Raw genomic sequence first — 26,827 nt, forward strand, 5'->3', positions numbered from 1 at the left:
TCTGGCTTGCCACGTCTCTGTGGATAGGTCTGACGTTGTTCTGATGTTCCTTCCTCTGTACGGAAGGAATCTCTTCCCCCAACTGCCCTTAAGATGGTTTCCTTGGTTCTAAGATTTGCGAGTTTTACTATTACATGCCAGGGTGTTGGCCTGTTTTCCTTGATCTTAGGAGGGGTCCTCTCTGCCTCTAGGACTGGAATGTTTGTTTCATTCCCCAGATTAGGGAAGTTTTCAGCTACGATTTGCTCAAATATATCTTCTAGTCCTCTCTCTCTCTCCACCCCCTCAGGGATTCCAATAATTCTGACAGTGGAACGTTTCATGGTGTCACTTATTTCTCTGATTCTATTTTCATGGATTTTGAGTTGTTTTTCCCTGGCCTCCTCTTTTCCCTTTTTGTCTGTTAATTGGTCTTCTAGGTCACTAATTCGTTCTTCTGCCTCGCTTATCCTAGCTGTTAGATTATCTAGATTAGATTGGATCTCATTGATAGCATTTTTAAGTTCTGCCAATTCAGCTTTCATTTCTGCCCTTAGAGACTCTATGTTGCCATTAATTGATTTCTCCATTCTAGCTATTGTCTTCACAATTGCTAGCCTAAATTCCATCTCCGACATCTTGGTTATATCTGAATCCATTTGTAAATCTGTGGCATAAGTCATTGTCTCTGAGTCTTTCCTATTTTGGGGGCTCCTCCTCCTAGTCATTCTGTTGAGGGGTGGTTGAGGGAATGTATAGAATCCAAATTATTGACCACAACCCAAGCAAGATGTACCTGTTTTCTAGGGACCTTAGGGTTGCTGGCCTCTTGTTTTCCCAGCCTGTCTTCTGGGAGGGGGGCCTGCCGTGCTGTTACTCAGGCAACCCTGTTTGGGCAGAGTTACCCTGCCCCCTGTGGTGGGGGATGGGCTCAGTGAAACCGGTTTTGGGGGCTTTTGTTCTCTGGCGGCGTTCCCTGGCAGCTTTGCATCTCTTCCGAGAGTCAGTGCAGAAGAGACCGTTTCCAACCCTCCGCCTCAGAGCAGAGAGATTGCAGTCTGTTCTTCAGTGAGCTCTCCAGGCCACACTATCTCCATTTCTGTCTGTGCTGCTATAAACTGCAGCATCCTGGGTTATGTGCCCCTCAGCAGCACTCCCAGTCCTCACCTCCAGGTCAGGGCTCATCTCTGCCCTTTGTGCTTCTAAAACCGCTAGCCGCCCCCAGTTTGCACACGTGGCCCCACCAGTCTGGGTTTCCATGAGGGGGCTGCCCTAAAGCCCTTTCCCCGTCGCTACCAGTCTGCGAGTCTGTGCCCAGTCCCTGGCGCGGGAGGCTATCACTCTCCGGTGGTGTAGGATCTGGGCAGCTGGGCTCCCTCCCCCTTCCATTTATCCTCCGATATCTGCCCACAGAATCACAGCTCCCCGCTTCATACGTGGAAACCAACCGCCTGCGATATTCTGTTTGTAGAAATCCAGATCTGTCTTCTTACATCTCAGGCTGATTTTGTGGGTGTTCAGAGTGGTCTGGTAGATATCCAGCTCAATTCTGGGGACTGGTTGAAATAGGGTCCCCTACTCCTCCACCATCTTTCCCTCACTCCCCCATATGGTTTTTTCCCCCATATGGATAATTGGTATTCACCATGATCTTTAATACCACCTCTGTCATATATCTTGTTTTTTATATGCGTGTGTGGTTCTGCCTCCACCCTGTTCTGTTCCATTGGTGTATGTGTCCATTCCTATACCATTACAAAATTGCAAAATTACATTGCTAAATTGTAGTGAGTATAAATTCTCAGTAAGTTTCCACACCTAATTGTTTTTCAAGTTACCTTAGAGATCGTAGCCCCTCTTCCCTATGAATTTTAGGAGAACCACAAAAATCCTGCTGTAATTTGGATTCTGATTGCATTGAATTCACTGACTAATTTGGGAGAATTGACAGCTTGATGCTATTTTGTCTTCTTATCTGTGAACATAGGATATCTTCCCATTTAATTCAGAGCATCTTTTATGTCCTTCAGCAGTGTTTCTAATTGTCTCTCAAAGGCCTTGCACATATTTGTTAAATTTTGTTTCTAGGCATCTTATGCATTTTGTTGCTATTTTAAATGAAATCATTTTTTCTGTCACTGCTTTCTAATTGCTTCATGTTGGTGTATAAGAATGCTATGTATTTTTGCATGTTGATCACGTATCCATCAGTCTTGCCTGTGTAAAAAGTAATATTTACTTTCTTTTGGGTTTCCATGTAGACAGTCCTCCAGTATAATATTACAAATGAACAGTAAAAGAGGTCATCTTTATCTTGTTTCTCACTTTAAAGGGACTACTTCAAAGTTTCAGTTTGAAGTATTTTGATATGAAATGTGACTTTTGCTGTTGTTTTTTCAGTCTTTCATTTCAGGTTAAGGTAGTTACTACCTCTGTTTTTCTAAGAGTTTCTTTTTAATATGAATGAGTATCGATTTCTTATAGAATGTTCTTTCTGTATTGAGATGAACATGTTGTTTTGATAGGTGAATCTGAATTTGAGGGATACACTTTTCAGATAATGAACCATCTTTGCATTCCTTTCAACACTGCAGAACTTAATTTTATGATGCTATTTGGTATGTTTCCATCTATTTTCATATTTAGATGAAACAAACCATATTTCATATTGGTTTGTAATTTTCTACTGTTCCTTTCTGGTTTTGTTATTGAAGGTTAATTAGCTCTATAAAATGAAATGGATTGGTAATTTTATATTTTTCTATTAAAGTAACTGTTCCATTTAGTTTTAAAAATTTTACAGTCATTCATAAAATTCTTATGATTTGGGAGTAGCTGTTTAAGTTTTTCAATTATTTTATCCTATTTAATTCTCATTTGGACTAGATAATACTTCCACATGGAACCCAATTAAAAATTTTTGAAATGGTGTAGACCATAAACCAAGTCTTATTCCCACTTTTATCCTTAGCAGCTATTCAGATATTTGGTCCCTGGGCAACTACTGATACCATTTTCTTGTTATAGTTACCATTGCTATTCAGTGCATAATTTTTGTACACAGTCACAAAACAATATACATCTTACTTTTTTCACTTAACAGATGTTCAGTAACATTCTACAATGCCCTCATTATATATTTGCCCTCATATCTCTATTTCTTCCTATGTATCTCCTCTCTCTCTTTTTGATTAGTCCTGCTAAATGATTATATTTTTATAACTATCCTTTGTTTAACACCAGGGCTATTGAGGTATGATTGACATAGAGTAAGTTTTACCAATTTTAAGTGTACATTTCTGAGTTTTGACAAAACTACAATTATGTAACTATTAACACAATCAGAATATACAGCAATTCTATCACCCAAAAAACTCTCCCTGACTCCATCATCTGGCAACCACTGATCTATTTTCTGCCCTCTAGTTTTCACTTTTCCAGAATGTCATATAAATGGAATCATATAGTATGTAACCTTTTCTTTCAATTGAAAATTTTATTGAGATAATTATAGATTTACATGCAGTTGTAAGAAATAGTAAAGCCAGATCCTATGTACCCTTTACCCACTTTCCCCCAATAGTAAAATTTTGCAGAACTCTAGTACAGTATCACAACCGGGATCTTATTCTGATTTCCCCAGTTCTACTTGTACACGTGTGTGTATGTGTGTGTCTCTGTGTGTATTTTAGTTCTCTACATCTTATTGCATATGTAGGTTTACATATCCACTACCGTTGTCAAGATAGTGAACAGTTCCATCACCAAGATCTCTCAGATTGCCCTTTATAACCACACTCAGCTCCCTGCCAGCTCCCCTACTCCCATCTCTACTCCCTAGCAACCATTGATCTTATCATCATTTATAAAATTTTGCCATCTCAAAAATGTTACATAAATGGAATCATACTGTATATAACCTTTTGGGATTTTTTTTTTTCACTTAGCATAATTCCCCGGAGATTCAGCTAAATTGTTGCATGTATCAGTAGTTTATGCCTTTTTATTGCTCAGTAGTATTTTGTGTTATGTATGTACCACAGTTTATTTAGCCATGTGCTTACTGAAGAACATCTGGATCAATTCTGGCTTGGAGTTATTACAAATGACATAATTATATGAATATTCTTGTATAGGTTTTTTTGTGAACATAAATTCTCATTCCTCCGGGATAAATGTCCAGGAGTACAATTGCTGAGCAGTGTGGTAATTGCATACTTAGTTTTATAAGAAACTACTATACGGTTTTCTAAAATAGCTGTACTATTTTACATTTCCACCAGCAATAAATGGGTGATCAAGTTTCTCTGCAGCATTCTCTTGCTAGCATTTGGTGTATTTTTATATTTTAGCCATTCTAATAGGTTTATAATATCTCATGATTTTAATTTTCATTTCCCTGATGGTTAAAGGTCTTGAATATCTTTTCATATGCTTATTTGTATCTGTAAAACCTCCAGTGAAATATCTCTATGGTTTTTGCCTATTTTTTTTATTGGATTGTTTCCTTACTGTTGAGTTTGAGAGTTGTTTATATATTCTAGATACTAGTTCTTTTTGGATACGTGGTTTGCAAATATTTTCTGTTAGTATGTAGCTTGTCTTTTTGGTCTTTTCACATGAGCTTTTATAGCACAAAAATTTTTAATTTTGATGAGTTTACCAATTTTTCCTTTTATGAATTGTGTTTTTAGTGTCAAGAACTCTTGGCCTAGGCATAGATATTGAAGATTTTCTTGTTTTTTCTTTTCCCTAAAAGTTTTATAGTTTTACATTGTACATTTAAATCTATAGTCCATTTAGAGTTAATTTTTGTGCAAGATGAAAAGTTGAAGCTGAAGTTCATTTTTTTGACCTTTGGTTGTCCAGTTTTCCAGCACCGTTTGTTGAAAAGCCTGTCTTGCCCCATTGCATTGCTTTGCAACTTTTAACAAAAATTGGGAGAGTATATTTGTGTGGGTATCTATCTGGATTTTTTTAATTCTGTTCCACCAATTTATGTGTCTATTGTTCCACAAGTACCACACTGTCTTATAGCTATATAATAAGCTTTCATATCCTGTAGAATGATTCTTCCCACTTTATTCTTCAAGAATATTTTAGTTATTCCAGGACCTTTGCCTTTCTTTATAAATTTTAGACTAAGTTTGTCTCTGTCTACAAAAAATCTTGCTGAGATTTTGATAGGAATTTTATCAAACCTGTAGATCAGTTTGGGGAAGATTGACATATTTACTATATTGGATCTTCCAATGCATGAACACAGTATGTCTCTTCATTTATTTAGGCCTTTTTATTTTCTCCCATCGGCGTTTTGTAATTTTCAACATACAAGTCTTATAAATCTTTCGTTAGATTTATGCCTGAGTATTTCATGTCATTTGCAAATACAAAAATTCTATTAATGCCTTTCCAATCTGTATGACCTTTTTCCTTTTTTTCGCCTTATTGCAGTGGCTAGAACTTCCAGTACTGTCTTGCATACAAGTGGTAAGAGTGGACATCCTTGCTTTCCTCCCAATTTTGGGAAAAGCATTCAGCCTTTTACCACTAAGAATAATGTTAGCTATGGATTTTTCTAGATGCTCTTTATCAAGGTGAAGTAGTTCCCCTCTATTTCTAACATGCTGAGAGTTTTTATCATAAATAAATACCAGATTTTTTTCAAATGATTTTTCTGTCAATTAATATGATTTCTCTTTGTTAGCTTATTGATATGGGAGCTATATTGATTGATTTTCAAATGTTGAACTGGCATTATATATGTAGAATAAATTCCTCTTTATCATAGTGTATGTTTCTTTTTATATATTGTTTGATTTGGTTTGCTAATACTTTGTTGAGGATTTTTGTGTTTAAGGTCATGAGAGATATTAGTATGTAGTAATCTTTTCTTTAAAACAAACAAACAAACTGTGTTTTATGTGCTTTTAGTATCAGGGTAGCAGTGGCTTCCTAAAGTGAGTTGGTAAGTGTTCCTCCTCTTTTGTTTTCTGGAAAAGATTGTGTACAGTTGGTGTTAATTTTTTTTTTTTTTTTGTCATTTAAAAAATTCTTTTACATTTTCATTGTAGTAAAATACATGTAACAAAATTTACCATCTTAACCATTTTTTTTAATTGTGGTAAAATGTACATAACATAAAATTTACTGTCTTAACCATTTTAAAGTGCACAGTTTGGTAGTGTTAAATACATTTACGTTGTTGTACAGCAAATCTCCAGAACATTTTTCATTTTGTAAAACTGAAACTCCATACTCATTAAACATTCCCTCCCCATTGTCCATTCCCTCCCACCCCTTGCAGTCACCTGGCAATTATTATTCTGCTTTCTGTCTCTATGAATTTGACTACTCTAGAGACCTTATATAAATGAAATCATACAGTATTTGTTTTTTGTGACTGATTTAATTTCACTTAGCATAATGTCCTTGAGGTTCATCCATGTTGTAGCATGTGACAGAATTTACTTTTTTAAAAAGGTTGAGTATTTTATTGTATGTATAGACCACATTTTGTTTAACCATTCATTCATCAGTAGACATTTGGGTTGCTTCCACTTCATGGCTATTATGAATAATTCTGCTGTGAACATGGGTGTGCAGATATCTCTTCAAGACCCAGCTTTTCAATTCTTTGGATCCCAGAAATGGGATTGCTGGATCCTATGGTAATTCTCTTTTTAATTTTTGAAGAACCACCATACCATTTATGTCCATAGTGGTTGTATCATTTTACAGTCATGCCAACAGTACACAATAGTTTCAACTTCTCCACTAGCTAAAACTTGTTATTTTGTATATGTGTGTGGGGGCTTTTTTTTTTTTTTAATGTAATCATCCTAATGGGTGTGAGGTGGTATTTCATTGTTGTTTTGATTTGTATTTCTTTGATTACTAACAATGATGAACATCTCATATGCTCGTTGGCCATTTGTATGCCATCTTTGGAAAAATGTCTATCCAAGTCCTTTGCTATTTTTAAATCAGTTTTTTAAATTTTTTGTTACAGAGCCGAAGAGATTCTTTATATATTTTGCATATTAACCTCTTATCAGATAAATGATTTGCAAATATTTTCTCCCAATATTATGTAGGTTGGCTTTTGCTCTGCTCATCATATCCTTCGATGTGCACAAATTTTTAAGTTTGATGTAGTCCCATTTGTCTATTTTTGCTTTTGTTGCCTGTGCTTTTGGTGTAATAGCCCAGAAATCATTGCCAAATCCAATGTCAATGAAATTTTCCCCTATGTTTTCTTCTAGCAGTTTTATAGTTTTGGGTTGTATATTTAGGTCTTTAGTGCATTTTGACTTAATTTTTGTATAGGGTTAAAATAAGGGTCCACTTTCACTTTTTGCATGCACTGTTTGTTAAAGAAACTGTCCTTTCTCTATTGAGTGCTCTTGGCACCGTTATTGAAGATCGTTTGACCATGTACATGTGGTTTTATTTCTGGCCTGTTTATTCTGTTGCATTGGTCTATATGTCTGTCCTCATGCCAGTACCAAACTGTTTTGATTACTGTAGCTTTGTAATATGTTTTGAAGTAAGGGTGTGTGAGTTCGTCCAACTTTATTCTTCCTTTTTGAAATTATTTTGGCTATTCAGGGTCCTTTGATATTCCATATGAATTTGAGGATGATTTTTTCTTTTTCTGCAAAAAAATTGCTGTTGAAATTTTGACAGGGATTGCATTGAATCTGTATATTACTTTGAGTAGTATAACTTCTTAATAATACTAAGTATTTTAATCCATGAACACGGAATGTTTTTTCATTTATTCGTCTTTAATTTCTTTCAGCAATGTTTTGTAGTTTTCAGTGGTGTTTTCCTTTTTTTTAAAAAAAATGTCATTTTGATTTCCACTGTCTTTATTATTTCCTTCCTTTTGCTTGATTTGCTCTTCTTTTTCTGGTTTCTGAGGTAGGAATGTAGATTATTGACTTGAGATCTTTCCTAATAAACATGTAGTGCTCTAAATTTTACTCATGGCACTACTGGCTTCCTACATGCTTTGATATGTTATATTTTAATTTTCATTCAGTTCTTTGTCCTTAAAAAATTATTTCATTTGAGTCTTCCTCTTTGACCTATGGATTATTTAGAAGTTTAATTTCCAAGTATTTAGGAATTTTCCTAAATTGTTATCTTTCTGTTACTGATTTCTACTTTGGTTCTGTATGGTCAGAGAACATACTCTGGGTAATAGCAATTCTTTTTAATTTGTTAAAGTTAATTTTATGGCCTATCTTGGTGATTATTTCATAAACTTCAAAAAATGTGTATTCTGTTGTTGAGTGTAGAATTCTATATATGTCAATTAGATACTGTTGATTGATTGTTTTGTGCAAATCTTCCCCATTCTTGCTGATTTTCTGTCTAATAGTTCTATCATTTCCTGAAAAGAGATGTAGGCAGCCTTTTGAGTCTGCTTTCTTTTACTTAGCATGATGTATTTGATATTCATCTGTCTTGTGTGTGTCACTACTGAGATCCTTTTTACTCCTCAGTAGTATACTTTTTCTTTTTTTCTTTCTTTCTTTTTTTTTTTTTTTTTTTTACAATTTATGAAGAAAGCTGTGATAAACAGTCACAGGTTTCTGTGTGACTATTAGTTCTTATTTCTCTTGGGTAAATACCAAGAACTGGAACTGCTGAGTCACATTGAAAGTGTATGTTTAATTTGCCAAGCTGTTTTCCAAAGTGGTACACCATTTTGCTTTCCCCCCAGCAATGTGTGAAAGTTCCTGTTGCTCCACATCCTCATCAGTACTTGGTATTTTCCGTTTTTTTGTTTCTGTTTTGTTTTTGTTCTGTTTTTTTGTTTGTTTAGTTTCATTTCTTAAATTCTAGCCATTCTAATAGATGTGTAGTGGTATCTCATTGTGGTTTTAATTTGCATTTCCCTGATGACTATTAATGTTGAACATATTCTTATGAGCTTTTTTTTGCCATCCAAATTCCTTCTTTGGTGAAATGTTTGTTAAAATCTTTTGCCCATTTTTGTAGTAGGTTGTTTTCTCATTACTGGCTTTTGAGAGTTCTTTATATACTGCAGATATATATTGCTTCCCAGATATGTGTTTTGTAAATTTTTTCTCTCAGTCTGGCCTGTCATTTTCATTCTTTCAACAGTTTCTTTCAAAAGCAGAAGTTTTAAATTTTGATGACATTGAACTTACTGGTTTTTTTCCTTTATGGATCATGCTTTTGGTGTGATATCTAGGAAATTTTTGACTAACACAAGATCACAGAGATTTTCATGTATGTTTTCTAGACATTTTATAGTTTTAAGTTTTCCATTTAAGCTTTTGATTCATTTGAGTTAATTTTTGTATATAGTGTAGTGCATGAGTTTGTGTGTTTTGTTTTAACTTTGGCATATTAGTGTCAATTGGTCTAGCAGTATTTATTGATAAGACTATCCTTTCTTGAATTGATTTTACACTTTTGTTGAAAATCAGTTAACCATATAGGTAGACTATTTCTGGATTCTGTGTTCTTTTCCATTGATCTCTGTGTCTGTCCTTTTTGCCAGTATCACATTGTCTTGATTCCTGTCGCTTTATAGTAAGTTTTGAAATTCAGATTGTGTAGGTCCTCCAACTTTGATCTTCTTTTCAGAGTTATTTTGGCTATTTTAGTTCCTTTGCCTTTTAATATAAATATTAAGATAAGCTTGTTGAATTATAGAAAAAAATCTACAGGGATTTTGATTGTTGTTGTGTGGAATCTGCAGGACAATTTGAGTAGGACTGACATCTTAATATTGAGTCTTCCTGTTCATGACCAGTAGATCTCTCCATTTATTTCTTACTTGATTTCTTTCAGAAATTGGTGTTTTGTATTTTTTCCACATATAGATCCTGCTCATATTTTGTTAAACTTATACTTAAGGATTTCATATATCTTAGTTCTGTTATAAATAGTACATTTTTAAAATTTCAATTTTCAATTATTCATTGCTAGATGTAGAAATACGTGGGATTTTTGTATATTGACCTTGTATACTGCAACCTTGCTAAAAACTTATTAGTTTGAGTAGTTCTTTTGTAGATTTATTGAAGACAGTCATATTGTCTGTGAGGCACGGTGTATGTTTTCTTTTCTTTTCCAATCCATATGACTTTTAAAATTTTTATTTTTTACCTTTCTTGTTCTTTTTCTGCATCTATTGAAAATTTATACAGTTTTTCTCATTTAATGTGTCAGTATAGTGAATTATATTGGCTGATATTTCTTTAATGTTTAAGCAGCCTTAAATTTCCAGGGTAAATCTCAGTTGGTTATAATGTATTATCTTCTTTATACATTGGTGGATTTCATTTGCTAATATTTTGATGATTTTTGCATCTGTTCATGAGGCATATTGATTTGTAATTTTCTTTTCTTGCAATGTCTTTCTCATTTTAATATTGGGATAGCACTGGCCTCATAAAATGAATTTGTGAGTTTTTGCTCCTCTTTTCTAAAAAAATTTTTGTAGTGTTAATATTCTTTCTTAAATATTTTGTAGAATTTTGTTGGTGAAGCCATCTGTACCTGGTATTTTCTTTGCTGAAAGTTTTAATTATGATTAAATTTATTTAATAGATATGATGATTCAAGTTACCTGTTCCTTTTGAATGAGCTTTGGTAGTTTGTGTCTTTGCAGGAATTCATCCATTTCATCTTAGTTATTGAATTTATGGGCATAAAGTTGTTCATAATACTCACTTATTATAAACCTTTAATGCCTATAGGGTCTGTAGTGTTGTCCCTGTGTTCAATTCTGATATTAGTATCTTCTTTTCTTGATCAGTTTGGCTAGAGATTTATCAAATTTGCTCACCTTAAGATCCAGATTTGGGGGCACCTAGGTGGCTCATTCACTTAAGCATCCAACTCTTGATTTTGGTTCAGGTCATGATCTCAGGGTCATGAGATCGAGCCTGGATCAGGTTCCGTGTGGAGTCTGCTGAGGATTCTCTCTCTCCTTCTTGCTCTGCTCCTCCCTGGTGCTTGTGTGCATTCTCTCTCTCTCTAAATAAGTACATAAAATCTTTTAAAAATCCAGATTTGGGTTTCATTGGTTTTCTATTTTTTTCTGCATCCTATTTCACTGATTTCTACTTATATCTTTACTAGTTCTTGTTTTCTTGCTTTGGGTTAAATTTGATCTTTCTCTAGCTTCTTAAGGTAGAAGCTTAGATCATTGTCTTGAGACCTTCCTTCTTTCTCTTATAAACATTTAATTATATAAATTTCCGTCTGAGCACTGCATTAGTTACATTCTATACTTTCTTGTATATTGTATTTTCATTTTCATTGAATTCGGAATTATTTTCTAATTTCCCTTGTGACTTTCTCTTTGACCTATTATAGGTTATTTACAGGTGTGTTGTATATTTTCTAAATACTTGGGGATTTTCCAACTATCTTTCTGTTAATGATTTCTAGTTTAGTTTCATCATAGTAAGATAACATACTTTGTATTATCTTAATTCTTTTAAGCCTATTGAGGTATGTTTTCAGCCTAGAATATGGTCTGTTTTGGTCAATACTCCATACATACTAGAAATAAATGTGTGTTCTAATGTTGTTGAGAAGTGTGTTTTATAAATGTCAGGTCAAGTTTTTAGTAGAATTCAGGTCTTTTATATTGTTAACAGTATTTTGTCTGCTTGTTCTATCAATTATTGAGAAAGGAGTGTTGTAGTCTTCAGCTGTAATTACGGATTTATTTTTACTTTCAGCTCTATCAGTTTTTGCTTCATTATCTTGAAGCTGTGTTGTTAGGTACATACACACTGAAGATTGCTAGGTACATACATACATCTAGAGCTGTGTTGTTAGGTACATACACACTTCCTGTTCAAATTTGCCTCTCCCTATCTAATGACTTTGCAATTGTCTCTAACTAGCTCCCCAGACTCCTGTCACACAGTAATTGCTGTTAGTACATATCTAGCCACCTAAGCAGCAGGTGATTTAATGCAATTCCTGGTGGTAGAGCTGTCTTGTTCCTTCTTTTATCTAGATTCTTTGCTCTAAAGAGGTAGCCCTAGGCAGTGGATCTGCAGCAGTTTTTTGCATTCTTATTTTATGTCCAGCCTCACATCCCTCCAGCCCTACCCCTGCTTCACGCAGTGAAACTGACTCTTTTAATCTTTTAATCTCCTTTGCATAACAGGACTTTAGCTCCTGACTGCCATTGCCTGCTTTGGATTTAGAGTCCATTGGTTCTGTGGTTAGTTGTATGCTTTGTATTTCTTTTCTGTGTCTGGTCCATAGAAATATCTATTATTTTTGAGCCTGTGCTATGTCTTCTTCTTGGAATTCAACCTTTCATATTTTATCCATTTTACTCTATGTTTGGAGCAGAAGTGTATTAAAATGTGAATTTATGGAGTCATTGTGATCCAAATCCTAATCATACTGATAAATATTGATCAAAATAATTCTTTTAACTGCTGTATAGTATTCAATTATCCATTCTGTTTATCCATTCACGAGGTAATTTTGACAGCACTTGAGTTTAAGAAATAGTGAGTTGAAACAAATTCTATGACTTAAGCCTTGATGAAATACTATATGAAAAGTACCAAGTTCAATTCGAGATACTTTGCTATGTATGAAATGTGAGAATAAATATTCCTGGAGGTAGGTGAAATACAGAAGCTTGAAGAAGACAAGTGGGAAAATATCTATGGCTTAAGCTAAGTAAGAGAATGAGATCTGTGATGGAAGATTATAAAGAGAAAAGGAAGGAGAATCCAGGAAGGAATCTTGAGAACTACCCAAGTGTAGATGGTCAAAAGAGGAATGAGAACCCATAAAGAGAGACTGAAAAGGGGCATTTGAAATGTGGAAAGGAGAAGAGAATTTCTAGAACAGTATTCATTACTCTAGCAAACCACTGAAGTGATGAGAACCAAGACAGAACAATGGTCTGAGAGCCTTCCACCCTCTACTCACCAGCTACTAGACTTTGGGTTAACTGGCCCCAATTACTACATCTGTAAAATATGTAATAGATGATCTCTAAGGTCCTTTCTGTGTCTAAGATGTGATGTTTATGTGTTCTAGTAAGTAGTATATTGGTGACCTTGAGAAAACTGTTTCAGTGGTATGTGAAAGCCCAGTTGTAAAATGTTAAGGAGATTTCTTTGATATGCCACGATATGACACCATATCAAAATGAGAGGAAGCATACCATAGCAAGAGAGATTAAATAACAGCAATCAGATGTGTGGAAAATATTTTTAGTCCTTCATAATGCCTTGGGAAACGAAGTAAACTAAATGAATGTTTTTCTTCTAGTTATACTTAAGTGATTTGGTTCAACCAAAACAAATAAACCATCAGAGATTTTTCATGTTTTATTTGTCACATTTCTTAAAGAGAGAGATGTATGTATTAGGTATTTATTTTGGAGTAAGATGGTCTTTTTTAAAATAAAGACTCCAGTTGGTTCAATATGGGTCTGCATTTGAGGAACAATATATTAACAGAATTGTTAGCTTATGACTACTATATAGGCCACATTTGAGTATACCTCTAGGCAGTTGTAAGGGCTAGATACTTATTGTTCCACTGCGGTCTAGGCACCTGCATAAAATGTAAATCCCATCATTTTTCTCTAGGATGTTCCTTGAGATTGTAGCTATACATACATTTATGGAAATGGAAACTGGAAGTCCAAATGTGGAAGCTTTCTGTTGCTTAAAAGCCCCTGGTCTAAGCTTACTTTAGTTCTCTAACTTCCTAAATATTATATAAAATATTTACTGTTTGTATTATTTAGTTTATAAGGCTATTCAGAACTGAGAATGAGTTAACCTTTTGTCTCCATCCATCTTTGAGTTTTAGGTTTTATTCTAAATTCGCCCTCAGACTAAGATTTATGGTAAGAAATGCAGTCTAAGTAGTGTGTCAAGTCTTCATTTATTCTAGAGTCATAGACCTGTGACTGAATTGTGATTGAGGAAATGCTCTCAGGTATCTCAGGAATCAAGAATGAAAATGGACTATAGGAAGAAGGGGCGTACCTCTCCCAGCCTGACTGTCGTGCTACTGAAATCTGCTCACGTGTCTATCACATCAGGCAGGTGTGCCACGGCCCAGGAGCCCCTCGTGTGTGAGGGCTTGCCTTTGTGCCCTGGAAGCAGAGCTACTCTCGCTCCACTAAGGTTGGCTCCATTCCCCATCCCTCTCTTTGTCAGTGCCACCTTCAACCCCACTTTACCAGCAGCCTGTTATCTAACTGCTCGTGATTCAAAGACCCTTAAAATTGGAAGAAGCTGTTCTCTCAGTGGGTGTTTTTCTTTAATAGGAAGAAAGAAAAAAGCACGATGCCAGTTTGCCTGTGGTAGTCTTCACAAGGTTGCACCTTGCATTTGGTTTCCGTTGATCATTCTCAGTTGCTCCTGTGGTCATGTTGGTCTTTATGCTGTGTGTAGTAAATTTTATTTCTCTTGAGATTGGTCATTTTCTGTTAGAAGGTCATGGTGGAATGGTGTTTAATATTCTTAATCAGTACTTCTATTCTCAATCAGAAGTACTGATTGAGAATATTAATATAAATCAAGATTATTCGTTTTAAAGAATACTTAGTCACCAGAAACCATTTACCTCTCAAGACTGTAGCTTTGGGGCTGATGATAAAAGCTCAGATAATACCAAGTTTGCAGCTATAGTTCAGCTTGGATAGACTGTTGAATAATGAATAAAATACCTAAACTGGAAGACTAGGAAAAATTTGGTTCCTGAAATTTACTGAGCATTTTGTAGAATCATGATTTCTTGTATTTACTGATTTGCCCTGCTTAAAGATAATACAAAATAAGAAAATGGGGATTAAACATATTATCTTCAAATCATACTTTCATGCTTTTTAGGGGCTCCTGGGTGGCTCAGTTGGTTAAACGTCCAACTCTTGACTTTAGCTCAGGTCATCATCTTGGGGTCGTGAGATCAAATCCCCTTTCGGGCCTATTTAAGATTCTCTCTCTCCCTGTTCCTCTGCCCCTCTCCACCCTCTAAAAAAAAAGTCATACTTTTTACTTATGTAACTTTTAAGGGAGCATATTTAGTGTGTATAGTGATACACAATTCTGATATTTTCCTTCATTTTTATAGAATAAAGAATGAATATTTGTTATAGCCCATATCAAAACTTTTATCCATATACAAAAGTCTATTGGCTTTACCAGCAAATTAATAAATAAACATTGATTTTAAGATTTAAACAAGTGGAAAGGCAGGTGCAGAAGTGGTAATGTTTATGGTACAAAATAAGGATGGAAAGTTATGAAGGAACCAAATAATGAAGGGCCTTTTATAGGTCACTTAGTTTTCTATTGCTGCTATAACAAATTACCCTAAACTTAGTGGTTTAAAACAATACGTACTTATTATGTCATGGTTTCTGTGGGTCAGAAGTATGGGCACAATGTGGCTTAACTGGGTTCTCTACTAAGGGTCCCACAAGGCCAAAATCAAGGGGTTAGCAGGGCTGTGTTCATTATTGAAGGCTCTGGTGAAGAATCACCTTGCAGGCTCATTCAGGATGGTGGGAGAATTCTGTACTTTCTCCTGCTTTCCATGTGGCCACCTTCATCTTCAAGCCAGCAATGATATAGCAAGTTCTCTCATGCTTAGAATCTGACTTCCTCTTCTGCTGCTGCCTGAAGAAGCTTCTCTGCTTTTAACAGTTGGTATGATTAGATTAGTCCCATTCAATGAATCTCCCTATCTTAAGGTCAACAGTGCAATATAATATAATCTTGAGAATAGCACCAGGGGATGAAGATTGTGGGGGCCAAAATTCTGCCTTCCACAATCATGATAAAGAGTTCAGGCTTTATTCTGATGGGCTTTGTGTGATTTTGAGTAGAGGAGTGATGTGGTCACATTTGTGTTTTATAACAGTCACTTTGGCTGTAATGTAGACAAGGGTCAGTGTGGGGCCACCCTAAAGTTGTGGAAAACCTTTGGAAGGAGTATCATTTGGGATTTGGTTATAGATAACAGAAGTCATGCTAGCTATGTTAAGAAGAAAGGAATTTAATACAGGGAGTAGGTGCTTAACAAAAAATTTTGGGAGGGCTGTGTCGCTAGGATTGCCTTAAAATGTTACCACAGAACCGGCCCACCAATGGCACTGCTGCCTCTGGTAGGATCAGATGAGGAGACGTTCATGAAGCTGCTGTCCTGGTGCTGGATCACACCAGCTTAGCTGTGATCTGGGGGCTCAGCAAACTGCTACCAGGGGTCTTAACTCCAGGAACACAGTGTTTGAACTGCAGTTTGGTAATTGGGGAGCCTATACCCAAACCATGCCCACACCATCTGCTAGATCCATTATATCTGTCCCCAGGGCTGCTGAATGTAACTGATAGAAGCCAAATCTCACCTGCAAATGAGTGTGGAAAATACCGTTTTTACCTTCCCAGTCTTGGCAGTATGGGAGGAAGGCATCCCAGAGGAGGCTGGAACAGATCCCGAGGAAGCTCATCCACAGAATGTTCTAGCACTCCAGGTTATTAATGACAGTGGCTTGAATTTACAAGATTAAAAGTGGGCAAGAGAGGTGCACATAGATTCCGGAAATATTTGGGAATCAAATTGTTAGCACATGGCAATTGATTGGATCAGAGAGGCAGAGAAGAGAGATAGGAAGGAATCAGGATGACTGTCCAGCTACAGGCTAGGATGAGTCAGTCATTCCTGGTGCCATTTACTGACATAAGAAAGACCGGAAGAGATGGTTGGGGAGTGACAATGAATTATTTCTGGATGTGTCAATTTGAGAAAACTATGGAACCTTGGTGTCCTAATTTATAGGTCATTTAATTTGTAGATGGACTTGGCCAGTTGTAGCAAGTAGGCCAGTTTCTGCCTGGGGACCATAATTTTGTGTACAAATCTGTTTATGGTTGAGATTAATTCAGTTGGCCATAGTGCCAAATATAAGTAAGTCTAGAATTATATAATGATTATGGTAAGTTTTAGTTTTATATCTAAATAGATTTAGGGCTTATCACTAGTTTTAATCTCATTGTTGAGCAGAGTTTTTCTTTTTCACAAGGAAGCATGGGTACCCTATTCCCTAAGTTCTCCTTGTTTCAGAATAGTTGGCTTTTAAATTTCTTTCTGAACAAAACTTGGCGAGGTAGACTATTCCTGGGTCCCACTTTCTAATTCATTTATTTGGTTGGCAGTGGCATTGTTGTGTTCCTCAACTTGTTTCATCTGCGATCTGTCTTTTCATCTCCTTCTGTTTATCATTTGTCTTTGAGCTCTTGTTTTATTAAATTCATGCACTTAATAAGTTCTGGACCGCCCACCTTCAATTATTTTTTCTTTCAGTTTGAGTTCTGCCTCTGCATTTTACTTACTGTGTGTTTCTTTTTTTTATTCCTTTTGCTGCGGTTATGTGTTTAGTTGCCATTTTGTCTCCTGCTTATGCTTAAAAGTGGGCACCTCTCTCCAGACCATCTCTTTACTGAAACATAGTATAAGTAAACTCTCCTTGACCCCTTCACCATTGTTTCTTTTGTCCCTCTGAGGCAGAGTTTGAGAGCTGGGGTATTACAATTCGACTTTTCTGTAGTCTGAAGGGAAAACATCTCTGGAGTTGGGTTCACCTTCTGTTTGCCCCCTGCTGTCTTTTCTAAGATTTTGTGAAATTATCATAGCCTAGTTTCACTTGTTTGAAGGCATATAGTAGGAGATAGGGGTAGGGAAAGGTACCCTTAGAGTTTGAATCATTTCACTCTTTCAATTTGGAAAATTTCAAGTCCTGGTGGTTTTGCTTTTTGGGCTTGTTTTGTTTTGTTCACCTTTGCTAAGATCCTGACATACTGGTATCGGGACATAGAGGCTTCTAGTCCTCTAGTTTCCTCAGGCTTTCTCCTGGCTTACTCCTTAGCCCTTCAGCCCAGTTTTCTCTAAATTGGGAAGTGTTAACACACTCAGGAATTTGCTCTTTATCTTCTTCCTCCATAGTGGATTCTGGGGGTTAGGATCTTTGCTTAGCAGAACCACATAGTACACAGCTTCTGGTTCCTTTTAAATAAAGCCTATCATAATAAGGTTATTCCCTCTCTTCTTTTGTTAATTATTGCGGCTAACATTTTTACCCTTTAAAAAATACTGTTTTTGACACAAGTTCTGGGAGAAGAAGATTCTGTAATCTGTTTTATCATAGCACCATCTTTTCAAAGAAGTTCTAAATAGATTTCAATCATTTATTTTCTAAAGGGGTATGTGTATTTTAATAATGTAAATTCCAGAATAGGAGTGTAATGTTTATTTTTTATTTGTATACAGACTTAGAATTTACAAAATACTTATTCATCTATTATGTTATATAATTCTCTTGACTGTTTTATAAGGTAGGAAGGGCAGACTTTTTAATCCCAGTTTTACTAATGAGGAAACTGAGATACGAAGAGATTGATTTGATGAGTCACACAGCTAATTTTAAGATGGAGTCAAGACTCTGAAGTCAGATCTTCTGACTCCAAAGCCAGGACCATTTTACCATATCCTGTTACTCCCTTTTTTTTTTTTTTTTTTTTAAGATTTTATTTATTTATTTGAGAGAGAGAAGGAGAGAGAGCACATGAGAGGGGGGAGGGTCAGAGGGAGAAGCAGACTCCCTGCCGAGCAGGGAGCCCGATGTGGGACTCGATCCAGGGACTCTAGGATCATGACCTGAGCCGAAGGCAGTCGCTTAACCAAATGAGCCACCCAGGCGCCCCTGTTACTCCCTTTAATGAAAACGATTACCTCCGTCCTTACCCACACATGTCTTACTCCATCTTTAATATTCCTACCAAACTTTTAACACTGATTTAACTGAGTTAAAGCCAAAAGTAGGGTGGGGGAATAATCTTACATGACCATTGTATTCTGATCCTGAATTAACCTCAGGATTTCTTGGTTATAATAAAGCTGATATCAGGTCTTCTCATCATTTTTTCCTTCTCTGATTTGTAGAAAATTGCTCAGCTTTCTTGGTAAAATCAGACCTAGATCTTCCAAGGCTGGCAGTGGAGACAGGATTTTCCACATGGGAAATTTGACCTTATGGGCCCTCGTTTCACCTCTATAACTCACTTTCCTCTTAGTATCTTCTGCTCTTTATTCCTGCCTTGATCAAGGAACTTGTATTCCTTGTTTGCCGTTTACCACTTTTTCACAAGATTGTATTCTTTTTTTTTAAGATTTATTTATTTGGGGGGTGCGGGGAGGCAGACGGAGAAGGGGAAAAGGAATCTCAAGCAGCCTTCCCCACCTAGCATGGAGCCTGACAGGGGGCTCGATCTAATGGCCCTGAGATCATGACCTGAGCAGAAATCAAGAGTCGGACACTCAACAGACTGAGCCACTGAGGCACCCACAAGACTGTATTCTTGACTCTTCTACAGAGACCTTATATTATAGCCAGTGAGACTACACTGGAACATTCAAATAAAGCATCACTGAAAAAGCTGGATTAACAGCTCACATACAACTAGATTTTTTGTTGTTGTTTGTAAGTTGTCTTCTCTGATGGTCAGAAACTGGCCATCTTCCTTCCACCTTCCCATCTGTCACCAAGGAACATGTGCTTAGATATATGCCCTTGATGATGACACCCAAGAAAGCGAGTTCTACAGAGTGATTAGACTTCTCTCTCTAATCCTGTGGTGTCTACTTTTCTAGGTTCTCCTTTCCTCCCTAAGTCTATTCTTCTGTAACGATTAACAGCAGGCATGGTGACCATCTTTAGGACAAACTCTTCTCCGATCCACAAGAATGTGGTTTTATTGTGGCCTCAAAAGGGCAACTGTAGGAATCAAACTGAGGGTTGTTGGAGTGGGGGGTGGGGTGGGAGGGATGGGGTGACTGGGTGATGGACACTGGGGAGGGGATGTGCTCTGGTAAGCGCTGTGAATTGTGCAAGACTGTTGAATCTCAGATCTGTACCTCTGAAACAAATAATGCAATATATGTTAAGAAAAAAAAAAAGAAGAAGAAGAAGAAGGTAGCAGGAGGGGAAGAATGAAGGGGGGGAAGTTGGAGGGGTAGACGAACCATGAGAGACGATGGACTCTGAAAAACAAACTGAGGGTTCTAGAGGGGAGGGGGGTGGGAGGATGGGTTAGCCTGGTGGTGGGTATTGAGGAGGGCACGTTCTGCATGGAGCACTGGGTGTTATGCACAAACAATGAATCATGGAACACTTCATCTAAAACTAATGATGTAATGTATGGGGATTAACATAAGAATAAAATATATATATATATATATATATATATATATATATATATATAAAAAGGGCAACTGTATAAGATCACAGATACACAAATAGTTCATCAGGCAAGTAGATGGAGATGATATTAGGATAGGGCTGTAGCAGCGTCATTTACTGAAGTTCTGAAGAAGTTCGTAGTTCATGTGCTAGTGGCTTAAGCTGACACTGTTTTTTTATCCTTCTAGGTATCATGAACTGATTACAAAATATGGGAAGTTGGAGCCTTTGGCAGAAGTGGACCTAAGACCCCAGAGCAGTGCGAAAGTAGAAGTCCACTTTAACGATCAGGTGGAAGAAATGAGCATTCGTCTGGACCAGACAGTTGCGGAACTAAAGAAACAATTAAAGACTCTAGTGCAGTTACCCACAAGCAACATGCTTCTCTACTATTTTGACCACGAAGCACCCTTTGGCCCAGAGGAAATGAAGTACAGCTCTCGGGCACTGCATTCTTTTGGCATTAGGGATGGAGATAAAATTTATGTGGAATCCAAAACAAAATAACCTCGACCAGCCTTGTAAAAAACACATACATAAGGACTTCTTGCAGGGCATTTGTTTCCAATGTGGTTTCCTTTAGGAGGGAGAAAGTTGTTTTTGTTTTGTTTTGTTTAGGTTTCAGGGGGTTTTGTATATTTTTTTTCCCTCTAGGATGGGTAGGGGGCTGTTTTTGGTATTTTCTACCACAGATTTCCTCAGCTCAGCCAGCAGAATTGGCCACGTCTCCAGTCCATGTGCCCTCCCTCATGAAAGATGACCAAGAAATCACCGACTTCTTACTGTGTTCACTGGGCTGTGTCTACCGCTTGGTTGTCACGACCATTTAGGTATATTTGTGAAGATAGCGTGAGCAGTGTGTCCCCCCTCAGAAGGGCAACCTGTGGGATTTAAATCGGGAGCAGGGATCTTGAAAGGAAGGGCCAGCACTTCTCTCCCCCAGTTCTTGCATTGTCCCTCCCTCTCTCCCTCCTTTCCTGTTGCGGTTCAGTTTTTCATTTTGACTCATGTCAGCCTGTGTTCCCCTGGTGGTTTTATCCTGCCCATAAGTCACTTCTCATTTCTCAGTGTGGGCAATTTTTTCTTCATTTCTCCCTTTTGAAGTAATTGTAGTGCTTTAAGCATTTTCAACCTGATTCTGAACTCAGGTATTCCGTAAGAACCTGGAACTCTGTTAGGATCTTGAAGAGGAGCCGACGGAGAGTTAAAACCCCGGGAAGACTCGCTGCTGCCCTGGCAGCACAGGCTGAGCAGCCTGGCCCCTCTGTACGTGCCCAGGCCCGTGTCTGCGTCCTGCACGCCTGATGCCCACCCCCACTTGCATAATCCAAAACGTGTCACGTGCCCCAGTTCTTTTATTCTTGCTGGCCTGATGTATTTCCTCATCTCTAGCGGTCTTTCTCGTTACTCTAAACCATTGGGACTAGAGGCCCGACTTTCTGAGGGACCCAGGAGAGTAAAGGATACACGTGCCTGGAGAGTGGGGAGTTAGCGAGCTGACTGTTCTCGGTGCGTGCGAGGCAGTAGAGTGGGCAGGAAGTCCAGCCATCCAGGAGAAAGCGTGTTGTGACCTTCCCGCCCGTGTCGTCATTTGAAGCCCTGGCTCTTGCACTGTGCATTACAAGTGGGAAAGCTTAATCAAAGGGAGTTCTGATTCCTGGTCCTTCCCTGGGATTCTGTGATGTCATAATTGGGCAGTTCTTTTTGTTTTACGTTTCAGCTTAGCTGCCCCTCCCGAAGAACAACTCTGCCGAATCTAGGAGTAAAGTCTAAGTGTCAAAACTTCAGAATTGCCTCCAAGTCATATTTTTTGCAGAAGCATATTTAAAGCACTTTTCTTTAAAAGCCAGTTCCTCACCTGCCCTGAAATCTTTGCATTTGTTCTTGTAGTCCTTCGTTAATCAGGTTAACCCCTTTCTGTGACAGGCGTCTTTCTCGGTCCGCCGTGTTTACAGATGGGAGACTCGGGGAAGACTTGGCATCGCTAAGGGCAGGCGATGTGCACATGAAGTATTTTTTCCAAGAATGTAATCATTATCTGATTGCATTTGGCCTTTTGACCTTTGTTATAGGATTCCACCGCTCCTACAAAATTCTTTAATTTCGTAACCAAATTTTTAGATAACTCTTGTAAATTCTTCACTTCTGCAGAGTTGTGATTATTATTGCTATTTTTAAATTTTTCCTATGCCATAACAGCAGATGTTTATTCTCTTAATGCACTTCAGGTTCAGTATCTGTAAAGCCTTTGACCCAGGCTTACTGAGTCAAGTCTACATTCACTGTAACATTAAAGGTGGAAACCAAAGGGTTTGAGAAAGATGAATGAAGCCTGATCTCCTTCTGCTGCAGACTTGATCTTTCAAAATCCTAAGAATGAGCAATGGAGATCCAGGCTGGGTAGAGACAAGAATAATTATTTTGCAATCACATTTTCTGGACAGATTTTTGGAAGTTGGAAAAAAGTGTGGAAACAGTGTCATGAAGATAAAAACTGTGGGTGCTTTGTGTATGTGCGCATGAGTGCAGACGAGTTTGAGAGAGAAACTGTGTAATTGAGCCTGTCCCTTTTGTCAGCCTGGGAAACAGATGCACTCTTATTTTTTGAGGTAGTATGACCCCTGATTGTCCCGCAGCAGAAGGCAGAGCAAACACTTGGGTTGTGCTTTAATCATAAGTGGAATGGTCACAATTAATAAGATATTTTATATATGATGAAGTTTTACGAGATGCTTTTTTACTATCAGAGACCTGTTCCTTCTGTTATGACAGAACACAGTGTCCATCAACTGCAGGATAATTCCTCTCTTATACAGTTGCATGTCAGGGGAACATCTCATCAAATTCAGTGGATGTGGGTATTTTTAGGGCATTGTAATTGATGGTTTTAATAATTGCTGAACAATTTTTGATTGAGACAAAGTCTAATGCAATTACCGGTCTTTTAGAGCTACAGAACAGAAGTAAAAGAGAAAAGCTATTTGAGCATGTGTACTTGTAGATTTATTTGGGCGGCTGAGTAAAGATACTGCTTTTGAAATAAAATTGGTGCTGTGTAGACACTTGTAACCCAAATTATTTTTGTAACAGGCCAAAAAGAAGGAGACATGAGACCATGGACCTTTGAGTCTAAAAGTTATGCATAATGGATGGCCGCAACTTCTCTGTGTTTTAATATTGACTTCATCCACATACAGCGAGAGCCTATTATTGGCATTTATAAGGCAAGATGCTGTCATAGCCAGTATTACAGATATGTTGCTGCAGGCACAGTGTATAGAACATATCTTTTCTAAAATAAAAATTCTTTTCAGTGGAGAAAAAGGAAAGGAGTAATAGAAGAAAGCCAGATCAAAACCAAGGGATCCTCTGCCCACATGTAGCTGTCGAAGCCACAACAGAAATCAGCTTTTGAAATGGAATTGTTGAAATATCTCAGATTGCTTTAAAGGAGGGAAAAAAAAAGTTTAGAGTCCTGTGTCTTTTATGATTATGATTATTATTATTATCAAAAGTTTCTATTGTTTCTGCAACCTATTGCCACCATGTCCATAAACACATAAGAAAGCAGCAGATATCCTACAACACCTTGTTTCTTGAAGACCTTTAGGTGAAAAGAAGCCCAAAACATGAGCTATGTGTAACAGAGCCACATGTTACAATGCTATGTCCTAAAACTTTGTTCACTTAAAGAAATGCAAGTTCAGTCCTCACCAGATGTTTCAGCTCTGTTGCTAAGTCAGCAGTGTCCAGACCAGAGAACACTGATTGCACAAGGAACTGGCCCCCATTCGAGGCACGCTGCTGATGGCTCTTCCTAATGCATGTGTGAGCATGACTTGCTCCATGGCAAGTGCTGGGCTCTAGGGCACATAAAACAGGAATACAAAATAATAGATTGTTCTAAGCAATGTCATTTCTGTTTATGAATTTGATTTTTCCCTTCATTTCATGTTAGATCGAAAACGCAAAACAAACTGCTTTCCAGTACCCCCAGAAGCTGTGTTACCAGATGTGTTGGAAACACTCTATTTTTCATAGGTGCTTCCTTTACTATAATATGTCCGTTGTAGTGATGGAGAGGGACTGGGTTCTCTCAGGCTCTTTACTTGCCAGTTGTCTCCTGCAGCTAATGGAAATATATATTTTATTTTAGAGTATAATTTAAACATGAAGGTCTATTCTTTGCACTTTTTATTAATACGTATATATATATAGAGATAATCTTTAAAAAAAATTAAAAATCCAAGTCCACTTTCTCTTTGTGTTCTGATTTTTTCTGGAGTTCTGGGGTCAAGATACGTGCTTATTTTTATATAGCTAAAGGCTGACATCACTGCTGTGGTTGAGTCCTCTGGGAAATTGGCTAAAGCTGGGAAGACTTGGACCATTTTGACAAATTTCATTGGAATTTTGCCAGGTAGAAATGAAAACTGCAAAACAAAGATTTATAGGAAGTGTGTCATTGCTTTTGTGTTAGCAAATTCTTATACTTGTAACATGTAGTTGATAATTCCTTTTTATCCTCTTAAGGATAAAGACCTCCCTTTGAGATACTTGGGATCCTGTTTTTTGAGTGAGGATGAAAACCTCAATTTAATGCACTAAAAATTTACATTTCTTTCAAGCAACACTTTTGTGCCTTCAGAAAATGATTTTCTGTAAGAATTAGAGTTTTGGACACTTAAACCCTACCCACTTATCAATAATTTCTTGGTAAGCTGTAATGAGTTAACCTTATATCAAGAATGAAGGTCCAAGAACTATACTTTATTTCTGTATTTAGAAGACAGCGTCCATTAACTTCTCTCTCAGTGCTCCAGAAGGGTGTGAGTATCATGATCTGTTTAAATTTAAATATTTCTGCCTCTTACTCAAATTTCAAAGAGTATACTTTTAACTTCTATACTAAATGCTATTTAAATAGTTAATATTTATTGTGAGCCTCTCCGAGTATACTTACAAAGTAGACATATGTCAAGACACCCAGTACCCACTGGACTGAAAGATACTGTGACTCCCACCAGTTTCTAGAATGCATGTAAATCAAGAAAGTTAACCTTCAAGAAATGAAGTCACTTTCTCTTTCCAACTCTCCTCTGGAAAGGAAGTTAGTTATCTGTGGTGTCCAACTTAGTTTAGAGCTCAAATTCAGCCAGATAACTTTTATAACCTGTATAGGTCATTTCATATACTTACAACTTTTTTTTAAGATTTTATTTATTCATCAGAGAGAGGTGGAGCCAGAAGGAGAAGCAGGGCCCCTGCCGAACAGGGAGATAGGACTCAGAGCTCCATCCCAGGACCCTGGGATCATGACCTGAGCTGAAGGCAGATGCTTAACCAACTGATACCTAGGCACCCCCATCTACTTTTAACTTTTTAATGTCACCAGGATTTAGGAACTGAGTTAATCCGTGAAAGGAATAGTATACCGTACTGTAACTCCTTACAATATGATGAATTTTTTATTCCTCTCCTTCAAAAATTTGAAACTAACACTGGAAATCTTTAGCTTTTTTGTTTGTTCTAACAAACATCTATTAAAATGGTCAAATACATATATTTGCCTATATATATATATATATATATATGAATATATACAGAAGAGGTTCTTGTGCTAGCCTCCCACCTTACTCTGAACTAAAGAGAACAACACAACTGGGGGTTTTTACTAATACAGTTTAGCATTATTCTGCTGAGTCAGTGGCCTTTTTACAACTGTATTTCAAAACACTGCAATAGTGACCTAAATAATAACTGATCCTAACAGAGCAAACTAAAGAAAGGAAATCAGTTCCTAAAATAAGAATTACTAGGGCACCTGGGTGGCTCAGTCGTTAAGCGTCTGCCTTCGGCTCAGGTCATGATCCCGGGATCCTGGGATCGAGTCCCGCATCGGGCTCCCTGCTCCGCGGGAAGCCTGCCTCTCCCTCTCCCACTCCCCCTGCTTGTGTTCCTGTTCTCGCTGTCTCTCTCTGTCATATAAATAAATAAAATCTTTAAAAAAAAAAAAAGAATTACTAAGAACTGTTTAATGTTTTGTCTTATGCTTTTCTTCAGTGTGGCTTAGGCACCTGAATAATTTGCTTGCACTCTGTTTGAAGGTACACATATTAAGAGGGGAGTAACAAACTCATAACCCGGGAGGAAGGAGAACCATAAGTGGGTAGAGTTGCTGGTTGTATGAATCCTTGCCAGGGGTCCAAGCTTACCATGTGTGTTTCTCACGTTTCTTCTAAGCACTAATAATGAGCATTTATTATCAACCAGGACCCATTCTAGATGCTCCACCCGTAGTAAACCCATTTGGTCTTCATGACATCCCTATGAGGTTAGCACGGTTGCTATCCCCATCCTACTAGTGAAGAGATTGAGACACAGATGGGTTAAGTAACTTGCCAAAAGTCACACAGTTGGGTAGCAGAGCCAGGATTCAAACCCAAGGAATTTGGCTGGGGAATCCAGGCATTTGACATCTATTATGTAGTACTTGCTGCTAAAGTTCTCCATAACCCTACACACACACACACACACACACACACACACACACACACACAC

At 37.3% G+C, this 26,827-nt stretch overlaps 1 protein-coding gene across 2 annotated transcripts in view; it reads left to right on the top strand.

Annotated features, from left to right (window-relative positions):
* The window catches only part of LOC118013327 (tubulin-specific chaperone cofactor E-like protein), a 160,120-nt gene that overhangs the window by 52,095 nt on the left and 81,198 nt on the right, over positions 1–26,827 (top strand). The window contains exon 7 of one of the 2 annotated variants that reach the window (XM_035009155.1): positions 20,455–24,520. The exons of the other annotated variant lie outside the window; for it this stretch is intronic. Within the exon in view, the coding sequence (XP_034865046.1) occupies positions 20,455–20,773 (319 nt within the window). The 3' untranslated portion in view covers positions 20,774–24,520. Of the gene's footprint in view, positions 1–20,454; positions 24,521–26,827 lie in introns of those variants that run through there. 2 annotated transcript variants of the gene reach the window in all.

Source organism: Mirounga leonina, unplaced genomic scaffold (genome assembly GCF_011800145.1).
Source record: "Mirounga leonina isolate KUSES-001 unplaced genomic scaffold, KU_Mleo_1.0 Mir_153, whole genome shotgun sequence".
NCBI lineage: Eukaryota > Metazoa > Chordata > Mammalia > Carnivora > Phocidae > Mirounga > Mirounga leonina.